At 43.4% G+C, this 16,475-nt stretch overlaps 1 protein-coding gene across 1 annotated transcript in view; it reads right to left on the bottom strand.

Annotated features, from left to right (window-relative positions):
* LOC107106032 (zinc transporter ZIP11-like) overlaps positions 1–16,475 on the bottom strand; it is a 245,253-nt gene that overhangs the window by 102,923 nt on the left and 125,855 nt on the right. Inside the window, exon 4 of the mRNA XM_015406114.1 lies at positions 2,450–2,620. Within this exon, the coding sequence (XP_015261600.1) occupies positions 2,450–2,620 (171 nt within the window). The remainder of the gene's footprint in view (positions 1–2,449; positions 2,621–16,475) is intronic.

The raw sequence follows: 16,475 nt of genomic DNA, 5'->3' as shown, positions 1-16,475 counted from the left end.
GGGACGATAGGAAGATAGTGAGTTCTAACAATATGTTGGATCCCCAAGCATCGAGAATAAATCCACGTTTAAAGAAAAGCAGAATTTATTTCAAAGCGTTGGAAAGACACTCAAACACGTTCTTTGTTAGAACTGACTACAAACGGTTAGGGCAAGCATAATAAAGGGATTTGAAACAGGTACAGAACCAATGGGTCACGTTCCCGCTGGCGGGTGAAAGGAAACGGTTGCGCGCTCATTCCCTGAGAACCAGGCTATCTCCAGACATAATACAGGTTCAGTTCCCAGGCTCTAAAAGCAACAAGCTGGCAGTAAAGCGTACTCCCCCAATACATCCTCCAGTTGTTTGGCTTAGGCATTACAGCAGAGTAAAATACAGGCGCACAGACAGGGGGGGGTTTAGCAACTGTACAGAGATACAACCAACACAAAACACCATGGCAGCTTGCTGACAGAAGGGAGCAATCACTGGAGAAGACCCTTATGCTGGGAAAGATTGAAGGTCAAAGAAGACGGGGACGGCAAAGGATGAGATGGTTAGACACTGTCATAGATGAAACGAACATGAAGTTAAGCAAACTTCAGAGGACGGTGGAAGACCGGAAGGCCTGGCGTGATCAGGTCCATGGGGTCGCGAAGAGTCGGACTCGACTGTGCAACTGAACAACAACTTGAAGCAGCCACTATCCATACATTATGTTTCAGGTGCTGCATGGTAAACTACCTGCAAGAAGAAGGTTCTTTACAACCACCACTCTCTTTGTGAATCCTTCAATCCACACAAGATAGAGAAATCTAATCACAAATAGTTCAAAGAACATTTGAGGGCTTGAGTGAAGCAGAGTGAAATTGCCTTGGATAAAGAATCTTTTGCAGACATCCCAGTGCTCAGTCCCACTTCTTGTGCCATTAGGAAAAACATGAATATATCTGAGTGCAACCTATTTCTCATTCATTTGTTGAAGCTGCTGCTTCACTTTCTTGAATCAAAACCTCCTTCATGCTTTGTCAATTAGGAAGCCTCATACTGCGCTGCCTACCAAGTGCTACTTATTACATTCATGCAATCTGTTTGAGAGTGGAAAACCTTAATATGCAATATGTACACTTCTGTTCAAAGAGAATATAAAAGATAACAAAAAAGGAAGAACAGCATAGGCTCTTCATTAAGCAGGGATATATACCCTTCAAAAGGCCATTTTGCTCACCAGTATATGTTGAATGCAGGAACAAGGCATTTATTTCTTCCAAGAAGAAACCAGAAACCAAGCTTGTCATTCTTTTTATCTGTTAAAAAACATCTTCACTATTTTGCATGCTAATTTAACAAGCCACCCACTATATATACCACTATAATCTGTTATTTCACTTCATTGTCTGACGAAGTGTGTGTGCATAGGAAAGCTCACCCCTTGAATAAAACTTTGTTGGTCTCAAAGGTGCCACTGGACTCTTAACTTTGTTCTATTTCTTCCAAGAGACAACCCACACATTAAACTTGTGGGAACATGACACTTGGAGTATACGAGTCTTAACCACTTTCTTTCTTTAAAGCCCTTTAGTATTCAAACTAGTAGATATTTCTTTTTAATCAGTAACCATGACAGCTCAATTTAATAAAATACAATGCTTTACCATTTACATTTTGGTCATTTCCTTAAAAAGATGTAATTCTCAAAGGTTAATGTAACCATGAAAGCATACTGAATTTCAAATTAAAAAGACTTTAGGCTACATTCAATACCATTTGCTTTTTGTAAGGACATGGTAGGTATACAAATATCACATTGCCAACTCTATAAGGTTTATCTGAAAAGTCAGTCTCCATACCAGTGAAGCAGCTGAAAAAAAACTCATATTGATTTCAAGGACTGTAGCTACAGATTAAAGTACTTAAGAGATTATCTCTTCGGGAACAAGATTTCCTATAACTGAAAGTCATTTTCTCCAACTTGTCCAATACTTGGAATGATAATACAGCATGTTAACAGAAAACAAAAATGAAAAAGAGCACAGCCATTCCAAAATGTATGCAGATCTGTGATCCAGTCTGGCCCAACTTCACTGCTCCCTGGGGCTCTTGTACTGTTGGTTATCTGCCCCTCCCAAGACTCCTGCTCTCCTCCTCCATCACCGACTCACTTTCTGACACCGTGGCATCCACACACCACAGCCCTTCTTATCCAGCACCACTGGCTGCTTATCTGTTCCTTTTAAGGGAGAAGACACACTCCTCAACCATTGGTCAGTGGCTGTGGGAGAGCTCCAAGCCCAGAGTGACCAGAAGGGCTGGTTTCCTTCACAGAGGGATGAGACAATGCACCTCCCAACACACCACATAAGAACAAAATTGTGTGCACCCCACACAAGTTTGCACAGATTCCTCTAGTTCTTTTTCATAAACCAGTAGCATCTGAAGAGTCACAGACTTAAATAAATTGGTGCTTACCAGGAATATTGTGTATTGTTATTGCTAAAATAAGAAGCATGATCCTCCTCCAGCTGCTGCTTGTTGGTGCTGGGGTGCTCCCCTTGAGAGTGTGGGATACAGCAGGAACATCTAGCTGGCTTCCTCCAGCACCTTTCCTCCTCTGATAAGGCTCCCCATTTTCACCTTTGTCTAGGCAAATGAAGAGGACAGAAATAAGGTGAGTTTTTAAAAGCAACTAGGCTAGGGTCCACACCTAAATCAAAAAGTGGGGGAAAGATTAATGAGGTACACGAGAAGCAGCTTTTTAGATTGTGACTGCAAGTGAACAAGATGTGTAGCTTATGCATACAATTTTATGTACCAAACAAAGAAAACCCCACAACAACTAGATAGTCAACTCATAAGTGAAGTGGAGCAAACTGTTCTCATAGTTCACTAAGCTAAAATGTCACTGTGGCATTGCGTATATCTAAATAAGAGCTCATTTTTCTGTTTTACCCTGCCTTTTCCCCAGACAGCTCAGGCCAGCATATACCATCCCTCTCACTTTATAATACAGGGAGGTAATTTAAACTAAGCTAAGCAAGCTGGCCCAGGATTACCCATTTGTACATTAAGTAGTCAAATCATAAATTTTGTGTGCAGAACTGTAATTTTCATGTAGTTTTGCTTAAAACAACAATCATCATTCTGCTGCTTTCAGATCATACCACAAAGACTTATTAGTATTAACATTATAAAATTTATCAACATAAATAGCATTTATTTATTATTTTATTTATTTTTCAGATTTTTATTCCACCCTCTCCAAACAGGCTCAGGACAGATCCCAACAACCAGCGTCAAAGACTCATTACAATAAAATTACATTACATTAAAACCATTAAAACAGTAAAAATCAGGGGTAGCAGCAAATTACATAAATACTGTTAGGGCTATATAGAAGAAGTTAGAACTTTCAGTAGATTGGGAGCTAAAGCAGTTGTGAGGCCTCTGCCCTAAACTTTGATGGGGGAAGAGAACGGGGGGGGGGGATTGGAGAGGTCCAGGTAACAAGGACAACACACATACCTTCAGCTACTCTGTTGTGGTTATTATCTGCTTATCCTTTCTGTGACCAAATGGACACACACCCCAACCCTACCTTTCCTCTCTAGAGGAGCATTTGCTGAAAAGGTTCTTCTGTGTAAGGTGCTGATTTAAAAACAAGTTAATGTAATTAGGACAGTAAAAAGGGCAAAACATACAACATCCTGAACTGTGATAACAAAATTCTTTCCATTTAACGAATTAAAATGAGAAGCAGTGAAATAAATTTACAAAGGTAGTTGTGTTCCTGAACTTTACACAGGCAGCAGCTGCACTTGGGATGCAAGGAAGAGCTGACATTTTAAATGCATTTTAAACTCTCTCTTTCCCCCCACCTCGCTTAATTTTCCTAGCAGAGTAGTAAGTGCCAGAAATCATTTGAAGCAGGCTTTGAATTGATGCCAATCACTTCCCATGCCATTTCCAGGCTGGTTAATGGTAAACTGTCATATTGCACTTAACTTGGTGGCCATTAAGGACCTAAAGCATAAAAAATGCTTCTGAAAAATGAGCACATGAAGTCAGTGGGGAAAGGGCACCTTCTAACTCTTGGCTTTCTACCCAGAATAATAATTTTAAAAGAAAAATGTTGGGGACACTTAAAAACATTAATCAATAAAGTTTAAAACAAAACAACACACCACACGCACACCAAAACTCTGGCCTGGCAAAGTTCTCTGTGTTAAATTCCTGAAGTCAAGAAAGAACACAGCATAAAGAAGATTAAAAGCATTACAATAATTCTCAAGGCCCAATGATGTTACATTTTCCAACAGAGCTAAGGACACAATGTTACATTGAGCCTGTCTAATAAGCTAAGAAAAGTTACTTGAAGAAGCACTAAGAAGAAGAAGAAGAAGAGAAGAGATTGGATTTATACCCCGCCCTCCACTTGGAGTCTCAGAGCGGCTTACAAACTCCTCTCCCTTCCCCTCCCCACAACACACACCCTGTGAGGTGGGTGGGGCTGAGAGAACTCTGACACAAACTGCTCTTTTTCGAGGACAGCTGTGCCAGAGCTTGTGACTGACCCAAGGTCACATCAGCAGGTGCAAGTGGAGGAGTGGGGAATCAAACCCGGTTCTCCCAGATTAGAGTCCGCACACTTAACCACTACACCAAACTGGTTCTCTCAATAATCCTCTTCATTGCTGCAGAGATCACAGAATAAAATTCAGATCCCCCCCCTCCCCACAAATGAAGGAGAATCCAGAAAAAGCCAGTCATGACTACAGGTAGAAGCTGAGCAGAGTTAGAAGAGAGTAAGCCACAATGGACAAAACTGTACTTATTTCCAAGTAAAAAGCGTAGGTTTGTAACAAATGCCCCACTGAAAGCAATGGGATAAGTATTGGTCTACACATGCAGCCAAATGAAGTGGGTCATAAGGCATCATGACTACTGAGGTGATAACATGGACTGTACCAGTTCAGAATGCAGGGGAGAGAGATTACATGTTTCAAAGTCTCCCCATCACCACCACCACATTGATATTTCTTTGTAAGTGGAATCAAACACAGATACAGAGGGCTAGAAAAGGCCTAGCTATATCTTTGGAAGTTGGGTGGAGCGGTTTACTCAGCTGTATATTACACGCATACTCATTCCCATTCAAATAAATATGGCTTCCACTGAAAAATAACTCCCATACCTGGCAGAACGCTACCCACAGTCTCTGTTTCCCAAGGGAGAAACTTCCTGCAGGGTAACAGGCTGTAATTTGGTCTTCCTTTGTTATCTGCAGATTTTGTTCTGGTTGTAATTCTGAGCATGTTTACTCTCTTACATTTCAGTCTACTTGCCTGTACAGGAAAGACACACTCATGGCTGTAAAAACTGCAAAGATACTATTCAGGTGAATACGTAGAGCATGTCTGGGGAATGACGGTATAGAAGGCCAGATTGTGTTTCATGGAGTATATCTGAAGTGGCTACACTGGAGGAAAAACAGGCTGAACTGTCCATGGGTGAGTAGAATAATCTATATACTAATAGCCAAAGTCCCTTCTCCGTGCAGATTCTTATTTCCCACCAACAGAGGGCTCACTTTCCCCCAACAGCTTTTTCCACAGACTCAGGGGACTCCCTGATTCTGCAGAAAGATCCAAAAAGTTTCTTTAAAAAAACTTGGGAAGGATTGAATACCTTTTGAAATGGCCTCCACAGGGAACTACTCCAGGCATCAACGGTGAGAGATTAGAATGTTGGGAGGGGAGGCTTTGTTCTGTCAGTAAAAGACAGGGGAAGGGCCCTTTCAAGGCCTATTTTGGTCTTTCAGGGAGGGAGCCTTCAGGCCAGGCCTGACAAGGGTTGCCAGTGCCAGGCTGGGAAATTCCTAGAGAGTTTGTGGTGGATTATAAATCGGGCTGGGTTTGGGGAAGGGAGAGGCCTCAGCTGGGTATAATGCCACAGAGTTAAAAGCAGCCATTTTCTCCACAGATCTCTGCTGTCAAGAGTTCAGTTGTAATTCTGGGGGAGGTCTCCAGGTCCCACCTGGAGGTTAGCAACCCTGGGCCTGGCAGCAGTCCAGGGTTGCCTGGTCCCCTCTGGGAGGGGATAAGGTTGCCAGATCCAGGCTGAGCAACTCCTGGAGATTTGGGGGTGGACCCTGGGGAGGACAGGGACCTCAATGAGGTACAATGCCATAGAGTCCACCCTCCAAAGCATCCATTTTCTCCATCAGACATTCTCTGTAGTCTGGAGATGAACAGTAATTCCAGGGGATCCTCAGGCAGCACTCTCTGAGTAACTTGATACCACCTGATTTGCATGACTCAACTAGGCCTGGCTGCTTGCTACTCTTCAACAGCAGCCACCCTATGAAAGCCAGTGTGGTGCAGCAGTTAGAGCTTCAAAGTAGGGTCTGCAAAACCCAGGTTCAGATCCCCATCTTGCGATGGAAGCTCACTGGGTAATTTTGGACCAGTCACATACTTTCAGCCTAACCAACCTCACATGGTTGTTCTGCAAATAAAAAGGAGGAGAAAATAATGTAAGCTGCTTTGGTCTCAACTGTGGAGAAAGACTGTAATTTTCCTAAGTAGAGGCTGTGGGGGAGGGGGGTGGAGATGGAAAGCTGAAGACAGAGAGGCAGATAAACGTAGGTTGGCTGTTGGGTGCGAAGGAAATAGGGTTGCCAACTCCAGGTTGGGAAATTCCTGGACATTTGAGGGGTAGAGCCTGGGAAAGGCCTATTTTGGTCTTTCAGGGAGGGAGCCTTTGAGGAGGGGAGGAACTTCAGACTGGTATAATGCTATAGACTCCACCCTCCAAACCAGCCATTTCCTCCACAAGAACTACCATTGCCAGCCTCCAGGTGAGGGCTGGAGATCACTCAGAATTACAACTGTTGTCCAGGTGACAGATCAGTTACCATGGATAAAATAGCTGTCTATGTCATTATACCCTGCGGAGGCTTGCCTCCCCAAGCCTTACTGTTCCAAGGCTCCACACTCAAATCTCCAGGAATTTCCCAACCTGGAGCTGGCAGCCCTAAGGTGCCCTAAGGTAGCTAGGAGATCCATTCTGATGCCCAGAGCATTGCCACTGCTGCTGTGGGGGGGGGGAGGAAGCAGGTGGGTGGCTGGGAGCACCGTCACCACTGTTGCTGCTGTGCAGGGTGGGGGAGGCAGCAGGCAGGAGGCTGAGAGAGTGATGAGGGCAGAAAGAGAGAGTGATGGCGGTGCAGAAAAAAACAAAGAGAATGATGAGGGGCAGAAAGAGAGGGGAAATAACATGCATGGAGGAGAGATAGAGAGAAAGAAAAGGGGGGCAGAAGGAATAAAGAATGTGAGAGAGGGGGAGGATGTGAGAGAGGGGAGGAAGCAAAGATGTGAGGAATAGGATAACTGTCCTGCAAGGTTCTTTAAAACAGATCTTGGATTTAGACTGTATGAAGTCCCTCTACCCACTGCATCATATGGAGCTGTCCAGCACCACAAAAAAATTGACATCTTTCCACGACCCCAAATTAAAACACCAACAGTTGTGATTAGGGTAGATTTATTTAAACCAAAGCAATTTAAGTAACTGGTTTAAAATTGCCAAGAAAAGGCATGAATTTAAATCATGTTTCCAACTTCTATAAACACATAGAGCTGCCACTGGACATTGGTGTGTGTGTGTGTGTGTGTGTGTGTAGTGCTGTTTGGTCACTTCCAATTTACAGCAATCCTATGAATTAATGATCTCCAAAACGTCCTATCATAAGCAGTCTTGCTCAGGTCTTGCAAACTTGATAGTGAGCATTATCTACTCTGACTGGCACAGGCTTTCCAGGATTTCAGGTCTTTCACATCATCTGATACCTGATCTTTTTTTCTAAAGATGCTAGGGATTAAACTTGGGAGTTTCTGCATTAGAACCAAATGGTCTACTACTCAGCCATGCCCCCATCTTATTTATATAGTGTCTGGACAAGCATACATACTAATTGGTTGCTACAGAAATTTAAAAATACCTCCTCGCAACTAAATAAACCATTTATGGTACACTGAAGCTTCTGGTTGTTTATTCCTCATGTCTTTTTTTCTAAATGACTTACATCTCATTCAAGGAGCAATTGTGAAATACAGGAATTATATTTGGTTTTCTCAACACACAGGTAAGGACAGTATGATCAATTAATTAAAAAGTGTCCACAATTTTCCAGAAGACGTTTCTAGGCAACACAGTTTTTCACCACAAAGACATGGAAAGTAAATGTTCGGGCTGTCTGACTAAATCTAAATATTCATAAGTTGCACAATGGTTTCAGTTAAGCATGTTTATTTTGGCCATAAACTGTAACAAATGTTCAAACAATTATGTTTCTACAGTTAAAGGCAACGGTTATAAACAGGATACATAACAAACATGTGGCAAGATAAAAAACAGATGACAATAAAGCAGAGAAAGTTCTGTCACGATTTAGCCAGCAGTTGGCAAAATATAACAATACACAATTCATGATTAATTGTACTACACGTATAGTTAGTTATAGGCACCACCCCCACCCTCTCTCTCTCACACACACACATAAACACAGGGCATGCCACATAGTAGCTAAATAGCAAAAAACCCTATAGCAAAATAAAAAAGCAACAACCAAGGTAAGCCTCTGTAATTTGTCCCCCAACCTACTGTTATAATCAGACAGATAAACTCAGCACATACCTAAGGCAATTCCAAACCTGATTACAAACATTTGGGCCTACTTTGGAATCTCATGCTCCTGATGACCATGGAGTTCCCAAAACCACCAGATGATCCCAACCCATTTTATATATTTCTCTGCTGCAATGGTGGCAGATGTTTAGGCCAAGGAAGGAAGGAAGGGTCTCCCTCATATTCCTGCACCTTGTCTCTTTTATCATCAACGAAACAACATGGCGAACACGTTAGATGCCTAACAATTAGAAATCTGATGTCTTGGGAACTGTGTTTCCAAGTCTGAACAGGGCACCTTACACAATGATACAACAGGTGAGGTTCTCAAGCAGGAAGAGTGGAGGGCCATTCCTACCAGGGTTGCCAACCTCCAGGTGGGGCCTAGATATTTCCTGAAATTACATACAATCTCCAGAATACAGAGGTCAGATCCTCTGGAGCAAATGATTGCTTTTGGAAGGTAGACTCTGTGACATCATATCTGCCTGAAGTCAGAATTTGGAGACTTCCGGGCAACGTCGCAGCAACGTGAGTGTCTGGCCAGGACGCTCCTGACAAGCCCTGACCCTTTTCTCTTCTTTTGAAGCCCTCTGGGTCCTAATGACTGCCAGGGGCCTCGCCTGACTTCCTGAAGGGAGGTTGGGGTTCGGAAGCTGGATCAGACGACCCCCAAATGGCGGTGAAGGGGACGAGACCGACCTGTTCCAAGGCAAAGAGTGAAGAAGGGAGCAGCATGGTTCGCCATGCTGTGCAAGCTGTAATGCTCGTTTTAATCTTTTTGTTTTCAAGAAGCAACAAATACAAGAGTGCGAGTATGTATCTGTTTGTTCACTAATTGCTGAAGACCCTGATTAAAAGACCCCTTAAAGGCTATCTCCATCTCGAGAATGTATGAGCGGCTGTGAAAAGGAGTGGAGCAAAGGCTCGGAAAATGGCGACGGCAGGGGAGATTGACGATATTCCAGCAAAAGAAACTATACTGGTAGAACTTGGCCAACTAACTCGGGATCAGTTTAAGGAATTTTTGATCAACCAGGTGAGGAAGGCTGCAGAGGAAGCTTGCAGAAATATTTGCAAGAAATTTCAAAACGTTGATCTGAAATCACAAATCAAGGAAAATAGGGAAGAGCCAATGCCCTACCTGCAAACTGCAGTGAGTTTGGAGATGGAGCGGGAAGACAAACAAAAGAAGGAAATAACTGAATTAAACTTTACACCATTGAAAAAGAAGAAAGATGTTTCCACGAACGAAAAAGAAATAAAGAACTGTATAAAACAATTTGAGAGTGCAGGCTACATAAAACGTAAGAACTGAGCAGAACCACAGCAAGAAGTGAAGAAATTAGCTAGGAAAAAAATGAGGTTTCTACCAAAGCAAAGCAACAAAAATAAAAAAAAAAATAATGTGGACAGGAATTTTAAACCAGAAGAGGCAGAAATACGAATGGAAATATTCGGAGTTCAGAGGTTTGAGACATTTAATTATGGTCATTGAGAAGAAATCTTTTCAGAAAACAGCGTTGCAATATGTATTATCCTATAGGTTAACTATCGCTATTTTCTTAAAATATGTAATGCTCAATGGTTCAGGCTCTGGATATGGTTTGACAATGATGCTTTGCCTATGTACCTGAACAGCTCAAATATTGGGGGTTAATATCCTTTTGATACTTTAATTGCTTAAATATTTAGATGGTGTGAGTAGTAACTTGACTTCTTTTTTTACTCAAGTAAAATGCATGGATTATTCCTGAGCTATATTTAAGGGTCAGTGATACTGGAAATGTTAGGATGTATTCATGAGTTTGTTTTGCTAGATACATTTTTAGGGTATAAGGCCACCCCCCTCCCCCCCAAAAAAAAATGTGTGAGTGCAAACTGTAAAATTACGGTGTAGTAAACAAGGTATTTGACTTACGAGTAGTCCCTAAAAGGTACATAAAATGTTAAGGAGGAAAGGAATGAGAATGAAATGGAGTGTTATTTTGAAAATACAATATAGTATGTTTAAAACTTTGATTACTGGAATGGAAGGATACGACGAAGTTGTTTGGCTTAAATATCTAGAAAGTATGAGTTTCTAAGCAAAAGTTTCTATTATTTCCATTTTCACGTTTTTAAATTTTTTCCCTTTTTTCTTTTGTCTTTTTGCAGCTATATTGAACTGTTATGTATAGAAATAAGGTTTCGTATAGGCTTAGAAGAACATGGCGTAGGCTTAGAAGAACATGGCGTAGGCAGAATCTTCCCCAGCAACAGAAGTCAGACTGACCGGCCTGTAGTTTCCTGAGTCATCCTTCTTCCCTTTCTTAAAGATTGGGATAACATTTGCTCTCCTCCAATCTTGTGGCACATCTCCAGTCCTCCAGGAGGCCTTGAAGATGATGGACAGAAGCTCTGCAAGTTCCTTAGAAAGTTCTTTGAGCACTCTTGGGTGCACACCATCTGGCCCAGGAGATTTGTATTCATCCAGTGCAGCCAGGTGCCTCTCCACAACCTCCCTGTCAATGTCAAGTGGACACTCAGGTGTCATGTTATGTCCTATACCATCTCGAGATGGACTCAAGTTCTTCTGGGAGAGGCAAAAAAGTCATTAAGCCTGTCTGCTTTTTCTCTGTCCTCCACCAGAGTTTCTCCTTCTACTCCCAAAAGCAACCTAATTGCCTCTTTTACCTTGCATTTGCTTCTCACATATCTGTAGAAGTTTTTCTTATTGTAGCAAGCCCCCCTGGCCAGAATCAACTCATACCGAGCTTTGGTTTCTCTTCTGATGGCTGATCTGCAGTACCTAGTAACTCTCATATACTCCTCTTTAGAGGTCTGACCTTCCCTCCATTTCCTGAACATTTCCTTTTACTCCCTTAGCTTATTCTGGAGCTCTTGGTTCATCCACATCAGTTTCTTGGAACCCTTACCATGTTTCTGCCTTGCTGGAATAGTGAGGGCTTGAGCTCGCAAAAGCTCATGTTCACTTGCTCCTTTCCCTTCCAGCACACTCCCCCACGGAATGACTCCCATCCAGCCTCTGAGTTCGTTGAGGTCGGCCCTACGAAAATCTAACATATGAGCAGTGTTCCCTCTAAGCTGAGTTAGTGTGAGCTAGCTCACAGTTTTTTAGCCTCCAGCTCATGTATTTTTGTCCTAGCTCAGGAAGGATGGCTCCAGAGCAAACTAATTTATGCAGTAGCCAAATCGCTCACTCACAGCTTTAATGCCAGTAGCTCACAAAGCAGAATTTTTGCTCACAAGACTCCACAGCTTAGAGGGAGTATTGCCTATGAGTCTGGCTATGAACTTCCTTGACCCCCCACAGCTACTGGAATTTAAGGAGGACATGGTCACTTCCCCCTAAGGTCCCCACCACCTTAACCCCATCTAACCTTCCCTGTTGGTTAATATTAACTCCAGTATGGCTGAGCCCCTTGTAGCTTCCTCCACCATTTGAAAAAGGAAGTTGTCAGTCAGACAGGTCAGGAAGTTGCATGATTCTTGTTGCTTTGTTGAGCCTGTCTCCCAGCACACATTGGGGAAGTTGAAGTCTCTCATAATTATGAGGTTCTGATGTCTGGATACTCTACCAATTTGTTCAAGGAGGACAGCATCCATTTCCTGTCCCTGGTCAGGCGGTCTGTAGCAGACTCCAACAACAATACCCTTTGTCCTACCTCTCCTTATTTCCACTCATATACTTTCCATGGGGCTGTCAAACACATTCTCCAGAACTTCCTGACATTCTAGCCCTCTCTTCACATACAGCACCACTCCGCCTCCTCTTCTGCCCTTCCTGTTTTTCTTGAACGACTCATACCCATCCACTGCCACATCCAAGTCATGAGAATCATCCCACCAAGTCTCAGTGATTCCTATTATATCATAGCCCTCTGTTTGCAAAAGAATCTCAAGCTCTTCCTTCTTATTACTCATACTATGGGGATTGGTATATAGGCACTTGTAGCCTTGTACATTTGTTTGACCTGTCCTACCCAGGTGGGCCCCCACTGTTTTCTCTTCTTCATTGAAGTCCCCGTGTTGATTGTCCCCTTCCCCATACAGCTTCAGTTTAATACTCTCCTGATTAAGCTCTCCAGGTTCTTTCCGAACGTTTTCTTCCCCAACCTTGAGAGGTGAAGCCCATCATGTGATAGAAGGCCTTCTCTAAGAAAACTTATCCCAGAACCCAAAGCATTACTGCCGGCAACACCATCTCAGCCAATTATTCACCTTGAGTATGGTCTGTTCTCTTCACACTCCTCTTCCTGTGACTGGAAGGATAGAAGAGAATACCACCTGTGCCACCAATGCCTTCGCCTTCCAAGAACTTCATAGTCCTCTTTAATTTTCATGATGGTATTCGTGGCCGTGTCATTCCTCCCCACATGAACCAGCACAAATGGGTACTGATCAGTAGGTTTCGGCAGTCGGTCTGTAATACCCTTGTACAGGATCCTGCCCCCACGCCTGCCTAGGAATGGGGGAAGAACTCCTGTATGTTCACAATAGAATACAACAATGCCCAGTTCTAGACCTCCTCAGAGATACACTCTTAAAATGCAATGGTAGCGTGTAGCCCAGCTAGGCACAAGGAGTTCAGCCTTGGAGGCTGTTACCCATCAGCAGACAGTATTTATAACAAGAATAAAGTTTATTTAGCAGAGACTTGCAATCAGAACTAGAAAGACTTTAAAACAAGAAAAACCTATGGCCCTTGGCCCTCACTAAACATTAGAGATCTGCATAGTTACCAACTTCAGGAATCCATAGTCCAAGACAGTCCATTGTAATAAAGTCCAACTAGGTCCCATCTTTGTCCAAGGTTCCAGCCATGTGCTCAGCTGCACCAAAGAATCCTTTGTCTCCCAAAGAGCACATGACAGAGACACAGCATTTCAGGGTACATCCAAAAACAGAGAGAGAGAGCCAGAGAAAAGTGAGCTCCTCTCCACGGTCAGGCGATTAAGAACCCCAATCTCATTATGGAGATACTTTCCAAATTTGGGGTTGTCATGGTGAATGGGTGGGGGATAGGCTAGGTCTGGGAACCATCCTCTGCAGTAAATGACCCCAGAGCCCAGCCCACCTTTCGCCTACGTGCGGGTCTGCATGCTTCTGGCCTCTGCCAGCGAGTTAAGGAATGTTTATGATGGCAATTGAGCCCATTTGGCTTCTAGAGGAAACGCACACAACAGGGGTTCAGCGAGATACATTCCAAGGGGAAACATGAGGCCTATCTAACATTCAAAGGGAGACATGAAGTCCACAGAAATTAATATTCCTATACAACCCTAAATTCTGGCCCCAAGTAAGCAACACATCTCTCGGAGTAGGGGATCCGGCCTGGACACATTACGTTCCATACCCCTGAGCAGAGAGTCCCCAACAACCAGCATTCTCTGTTTCCTTCCACTTCCATGTGGCTCCATGCCCTCTTCACTCCCTTTTCCAGGTCTTTGTGGCTTTCCTTCCACTCTCGTCTCTGTCACCCTCTCAAGCACCTCAAAACAATTCCTGAGCTACAGTGGACCAGAGTGTTGTCTTGGTCAACATCTTCGGGTTTGTACTGTAGAACTGAGAGGAGGCTCAGAAGGGAGAACAACTCTTCCTTCTTCTCCTTGACTTTCTTCTTCATGAGCTTGCAGAGTTCCCAGGCTCTTGTCAATACAATCCTCCTCTTCCTTGATTTCCTGAAGGGTGGTGATCCTCTCCTGCAGGCTCCAAATGTTCTCCTCCAAAAGCCTGACCAGCTTACACTTCTGACAAGTGAAGTCTGTCTTCTCTTCCATGAGGAAAACAAACATGGCACACTCCATGCAGGTGACTGGAAAGGGGCCTTCAGTCAACATCACTGCCATCCAAGTATATTCTAAGAGTACTCTGATCAGAGTTTCGGGGCCCTCAAGCAGATACTCAGGCTGAGAGCCACAGGCCAAGAGCCCTTTAGCTCTCTGGCGAGGAGGAGCCTTTTGTCTCAAAAGGTCACTTCCTGCCAAGCACAGCAGAGCTCAGCACAGTAGGGGGCGGGGCTTGCAATCCACAGCAACTTGCTCAGTCCCCAGCAGCCCCCAAAACACAATTAGCCCCACACAGAACTTAAACAGAACCACTCTCTAACAGTCCCCAAAGAACCCACTCACCGTCAGCTTCTCACACAGCAGCTAGAAAGGCAAAAGGCAGAAAGACAAAAAACCCTTATCTTCTAGCAGCTCCTCACCATGTGCTTGCAACACAAATTTGGCAACTCTAATTCCTACTGACTGGACTGTGTTAGTATAGTACCTTTTTGGCCCTGAATTGGCCTAGTTACAGCTTCCATCTTTGAATACAATGCATTTCAGATCCTGACTCTGTGTAGCGTGCCTTCAGGAGTTGTGACTTCTGCTGAGATTGCAGTGCTACAGCACCAAATGATTGCTGCGTATTCCATGAGGAACATCTAACTGCAAAAAGTTGCAAACACTGGAAAAGCAACTCTTAGTATTGAGAAAAAGCTTTCATTAAGGGGGGCAAGTTTGTCTAAGCTTGTCCAAATGGATTTGGACCCTTCCCATGAGAGGACCTCAGTGATGTTTGACCCTACAGAGAAGCATGAATTGCTGATTTTTAAAAATTTCAATGGCTTTCGGAGAATCTGTGAATTCAGCAGAAGGATCCCAGAGACTGATATGTCAAGTGGAATATTAACTTTGTCACCTGAGTTAAGATAAGCAGCTGCTGAGAAAACATGAGATAACATGAGAACCATATTGCACATGACTGGATTCCATACGTGGGGGGGGGGAGCCACCTCATCCGTTGCCATGCACAATCATTTTATTTAAGAGTACTTTTCCCTGAACCCCAGCCTGAAACTCCATATTGGAAAGCCCCAAACTACACTGCTGATTGCTGAGAAAGCAAAAAATCCACAGGATACAGGTACACACCTGCAACTCTGACAACCTAAGAACACCTCTAGTCTCCTAACTGATTAAAAAAAAAAAGCTCAGAGCAACATGTCATTTTGTGATACTTGGAAAATGTTATGGGTGTGAGGTTTTGCAGTATCCTGGGCACCAAGGTAAACAATAAATAAGGGAAAAATCAAGCACGCCTCTGTCCCCACCTCTGAGGAGTGCAGTGCCACCATGGTACCTCCCCTGCCCAAGGGAAATGTTAAAAAGGGCCAGGAGGAAGGCAGGTTTAGTATATAGCAGCCTTTTTGTTGTAACAGTTTTACTTTTTAAGCAGCTTTTTCTTTTCAGGTTAAAAACAGCCTTTTCAGTTTAAGGTCTTCCTGCTTGGAGGCTTCCAGAGGTCTATCCTCACCCTCCCCTTCCCTCCTTCTACTTTTCAGAAGGTTGAAAGGCTCACAAGCCTGTGAGAGTCCTGCCTCTTCAACCTTCCGAGATTCTTGGATAGGCAGCTATGGAATTGCATCAGCTTGCTTCACAGGAAGCTGAGCTAAAACTAGAAGGACAGAAGGGTAATGGTGTGACAACTAATGGTTTAGCATTTAGATTTAGATTGGCCAATATAGATTAAGTTTGCTTTCATGCTTGCAACTTCTTGTTTCAAGTATTTTGACAATGCCTAGTGGTTTATCCATGCTTTTTCATATGTATTCCTGTATCATCCATCTGATTCAGTTTGCAGTTTGCTTTTGTAGCATCTTGCCTTCCAATAAACCATTTAATTCGTATCAGTAACATTTTGGAGTAATGTTTTGGAGTCCCACCGACTTTCTCATACCCACTAGGGTGCTAAGAGCCCCACTTAAGGAGACCAAATTAACAGCCTGCTGCTATCATAGCAGAGCAGCAGCTGCAGGGAA

This window comes from Gekko japonicus, unplaced genomic scaffold (assembly GCF_001447785.1).
Source record: "Gekko japonicus isolate JY-2015 unplaced genomic scaffold, Gekko_japonicus_V1.1 scaffold818, whole genome shotgun sequence".
NCBI lineage: Eukaryota > Metazoa > Chordata > Lepidosauria > Squamata > Gekkonidae > Gekko > Gekko japonicus.
This window is presented reverse-complemented; position numbering and strand designations above follow the sequence as displayed.